This window comes from Pygoscelis adeliae, unplaced genomic scaffold (assembly GCF_000699105.1).
Source record: "Pygoscelis adeliae isolate BGI_AS28 unplaced genomic scaffold, ASM69910v1 Scaffold76, whole genome shotgun sequence".
Lineage (NCBI taxonomy): Eukaryota > Metazoa > Chordata > Aves > Sphenisciformes > Spheniscidae > Pygoscelis > Pygoscelis adeliae.
This window is the reverse complement of record NW_008825111.1, coordinates 855,582-860,260: the sequence shown is the minus strand read 5'-3', so window position 1 is coordinate 860,260 and position 4,679 is coordinate 855,582. Positions and strand designations below refer to the sequence as shown.

The 4,679-nt window shown below is 38.6% G+C and overlaps 1 protein-coding gene across 3 annotated transcripts in view; it reads right to left on the bottom strand.

The window, feature by feature from the left end:
* The window catches only part of ATG5 (autophagy related 5), an 86,656-nt gene that overhangs the window by 67,817 nt on the left and 14,160 nt on the right, over positions 1-4,679 (bottom strand). For all 3 annotated transcript variants that reach the window (XM_009327924.1, XM_009327922.1, XM_009327925.1), the window contains exon 3: positions 3,570-3,648. In XM_009327924.1, the coding sequence (XP_009326199.1) occupies positions 3,570-3,648 (79 nt within the window). The remainder of the gene's footprint in view (positions 1-3,569; positions 3,649-4,679) is intronic.

Genomic DNA, 4,679 nt, shown 5'->3' with positions numbered 1-4,679 from the left:
GGGAAGTGGTTGAGTCACCATCCCTGGAAGTATTTAAAAAACGGGTAGATGAGGCGCTTAGGGACATGGTTTAGTGGGCATGGTGGTGTTGGGTTGACGGTTGGACTCGATGATCTTAGAGGTCTTTTCCAACCTTAATGATTCTATGATTCTACCGGTAGACACTTGCAGCACAAACTTGGTCATAAACAAGCAGGTATCATCTGTACAGACAGGAGCACTAAATGACCCCTCACGTAAAACTTTGAAAAAATATCGCAAGTAATTTCAGCAGTCTGGCTTCATAACTCCATTCCACCCATTCCTAATCTATTAGTTCTAGTTCACAAAACATCTGTTTATACTGTGACAGTCTAGTTGCATTAGGCCACGTTTGCAGAAAATTACACCAATGATATGGCATTAGAAACCGTAAGGAACATATCCAGTGACAGGGGGAGCAACGATGTATTTGTGTTTAGTTACCATCAGTGGTCTTTTTTTCAACAAAGATTAATTTTAAAAACCCCTCATTTATACTTCTGGCTTCCATAATGTCTCCTAGCAGTTCCACAATTTATCCATATGCTACATGGAAAAGTACTTCCTTTGCACTCCACCTGACCTGATTTTGAGCTAAGAAAACCAAGACGACAGCTGTTGTTATACTAAAACAGATGCAGTCTCTCCTCCTCTACATCAGGTCATGGGTGGAAAGGCAGGCACCAGCAGATAAGGGCTTCAGCAGAAGGAGAACACTGGCCTTTCCCCTGGCACACCCCGATTTCCTCTCCTGCTACCATTTCCAGAGCAGTTCACCACCTCATATCTACTGCCCCAAATCTGGAGAGTTGGTTACCATGCTGAGAAGACGAATAGTGCTAAGCATGCCACAGAGTAGTGTGAGATGAGTTTACTGCGAAAGGATAGAGTTTCCCTCCTCCCCATAAAGCCACACCTGGGTAACTGTCCTGGTTTCGGCAGGGATAGAGTTAATTTCCTTCCTAGTAGCTGGTACAATGCTGTGTTTTGGATTTAGGATGGGAACAAAGTTGGTAACGCACTGATGTTTTAGTTGTTGCTAGGTAATGCTTACACTAGCCAAAGACTTTTTAGTTTTCCATGTTCTACCGACTGAGAAGGCTGGAGGTGCACAAGAAGCTGGGAGGGGGCACAGCCAAACTGGCCAAAGAAACATTCCATACAATGTGACGTCATGCTCAGTACATAAACTGGGAAAGCTGGCCGGGAGGGCCGCTGCTCGGGGACTGGCTGGGCATCAGTCGGCGGGTGGTGAGCAATTGTACTGTGCATCACTTGCTTTGTGTATTATCATCATATTATTATTATCGTTTTATTTCAATTATTAAACTGTTTTTATATCAACGCACGAGTTTTTCTCACTTGTGCTCTTCCAATTCTCTCCCCCATCCCACCGGGTGGGGGGGAGTGAGCGAGCGGCTGCGTGGTGCTTAGCTGCCAACTGAGGTTAAACCACGACAGTAACAAAAGCAACTTCCCAGACTATGGCTTCTCATGATTCTCAGACCTTAGTGCTCTGTTCAAGCTCATCCTTCTATGACTATTTAAGGCAAGTGTATTTCAACTTTACTAGAGATATAAATACATGTTATTTTATTGCATACCAGAAGTATAAATGAATAAACTGTTTCTTCAATGCAAACAGTAAGCGTATTTATTATTTGGTCTGCATCTATAACAGGAGAACAATTACAAGTATCTGTCAACTTTCAAACTTCTGCTGAACAGAAATAAACTTTTTTCATGTTTTTAACTTTAAACAAAGAAAACTGACGGGGGGGAAGTTAAAAATCACTCTTTACAGATGTTCTTGAGATTTCTGTTGTTGACTGCACGCTTTGGTAAAAGAAAGGAGAAAGCCATAACAGCAAAAGTTAAACCCCAGAAAAATCTAATACTGTTCAATTAAGCCAAATAATATGGCTCTTTGAAGAATAACTACACACAAATGAAAAGAATAATCCAGGCAGGAATCCCGCACCTAAACTATTTAGCTGTAAGAAACTAACACATGAAAATGTCTTCAATATTTTGATATACTTTGAGTATATGTTTTTCAGTTACGTTTTGACTTTAAGGATTAAGAGGGGTTTATTTAAATAAACTTTCAGATTACATCGAAAACAGGAAGAGAGATTAAGCAGGTGCTTAATCCAAGGTGTAATATTTTTAAAAATTAAATTACATCAGCTTTTAAAATAATACTGCCTTAGCAGTAAATTGTTTCTGCTGATCTTTAATGTACACCTTTGAGACAAACTTAAATTAGCTGATCTTTTGGCAAGCAGCAATATAAGGACATTACTACCTGAAACTGAAAAGCACTGTGGTGCTGCAACTTATTTCTCAAGATGGCTCTATTTCAGGATGGCAACATCCACACACTGCCACTGTTAATCTCCCAGAGCTCTCAGAACGTGTAACGATTAAATCATGATTTATGAAACTAGACGCCCTACAGTTTCTTCAAAACACTCTGGAAGTTTCTTCACCCCAGCTCTCTCTGACACGTATCAGACAGAAGTGTAGCAATTACAATGGTGTCAAAAACATCCCCAACTTCAGATTCATTCAGTCAGTCATTTTAAAAGTTTCAACATGTGGAAATAGATATCATAAGAATGTATGATTTCAGTGCACACTTCCAAAAAGAATCAGACTACTCCTGTTAGCAAGGCCTTTACATCTTCAAGAGAAGAACTGTTTGAATGCAACTGCTTCCCAAAATGCTTTTCATCTCAAATCTCACACACTAAAGTCAAGCCTATTAACCTAGCATTTTCCTTTGGAATAGTTTTCTTATTGCATTGTTTCTTTTACAATGGAGAAATTAAAGTTTCAAAGTTAAATACCACAATTCCTAGTTCTGATTTTGACTTCAAAACATACCTGGGATTATCGTCTCAATGCATTTCAGAGCATGAAAGAATCCTGCACCAAAGCTAACCCTGCGCAAGTACTCTTCTGAGCAAAGATCAGTAGCACTATGAAGTCATACCTAATGGTTTTACAGTGTGTAATGAAAATAACATCTCTCCTGTGACTAAGCTGTCACAAGACCAAACTCACTTCACTCAGTTCTCTAAAGGGGACCCACATGAAGTACAACGGCATTCCCTGACTTCAAGGATTTTTACAGTATCTCATATCCATGCTCATGTGCCTAAAAGGACGAGCACTTCTCAATCTTCCCAACCTTCAGTCAACTCAAGCCAACTGAATTAAAAACATTATAGAAAGCTCTTCCCTTATATCCACTCAATTGCACTGACATAGTCTCATAACTTATCTTGAACAACAATTTTGGATTTTCAGATTATAATAGAATCATTTTCAAGGGAAAGTCATTTGAAAGCACATACAATCTCATGGAAAAGAGCTATAGATTTACAGAAAACTTTAGATGATTCCTGAAGAATGAACATTCTCCCCTTTACGTCATACCATTCACTTATTTATAAAATAATTATGAAGCCTTTTCCTAGCTTCCAAATTTCATGTAATCCCACGCTCACTTGTTCTTAACTAAAGATGTATTTCAATTTTACCTTGAAATGCACTGTGATGCTCCAAGGAAGGGCTGTATTTGATGCATGGAGATCAAACAGCAAACCAATTGGGTAATGCCTAAAAATGAAGAGATATTGAATGAACATAAAAGCTGTGCATTTAATTCTACATGTAACAGTTAACATACCTGCATTTACATGAAAAAAAAAAAGCTGTTTGACTCCCACAATTAACATTCATTATTGCTTATTCAGAAAAGTTATATAGGCAGGTATAAATGACTGACAGTTTCCGGCAGAATCGAGTCTGGAATTTGTGCATTCAAAATCTAAAACAGTGGTCTCCAAGCTGTGCCCACAAAACACTGCTAGCTTTGCAACAGCATAGGTGGCCTACAGCTGCTCTGTGGAATCCTTCAAAACAGTATTTTTAGTTAAAAGGCTTGATAATGGTAGGAATAGCTGGTCTGACAGAAAAGTATACATGCTTTCAGATATTTAAATGCCATGGGTTTATACCACCATTGACCCTTAACATCTCTTCCCTCTCCCACGTGCCTGATGCCACTATGGAGAATGTAGTAAAGTGAAAAAATAACATATCTGTAAAAGGGCTTGAAGAGGATAGATCAAGATGAACTCTGTATCTTTACTATCAAATTAAGAAGAATGGAAGGGGAGAAAAAAGATTAATTGGAGTTTTGTATTTCAGTGGTATTCTGGATTAAAGGAGTTACACAAAGAAGCTGCTTCCTCCAAATATTCACTTCTGTCGTATAGCTTTGTCTCCTTTAAATTCATTAGAAGATACAGCCTCCAGCAATATAAGGAATATGTATCACATACACAAAACTTCCACAGGCACTCTAAAAAGGTCTTTCTGCAATTTTCTCACGAGCATACACTGGCAAAATTTTTGAGAAAAATATTTTTTTTGCATTCAGCATGCCAAGCTCCATTCTCCTATCTTTCAAAAACCTTAACTAAAAGAGCCTTACTAGCTTTTCATCCTACAAAGAGATAAACACACACTTAACTGTAAACTCAGTAGCTTCACCGAATTAAATGGGACTGATCACAGGACGCAGAGCCAAGCACGTACATAAGTTTTGAAAGTCCGGAGAGCAATAACCAAGAGCATTGCTCTAA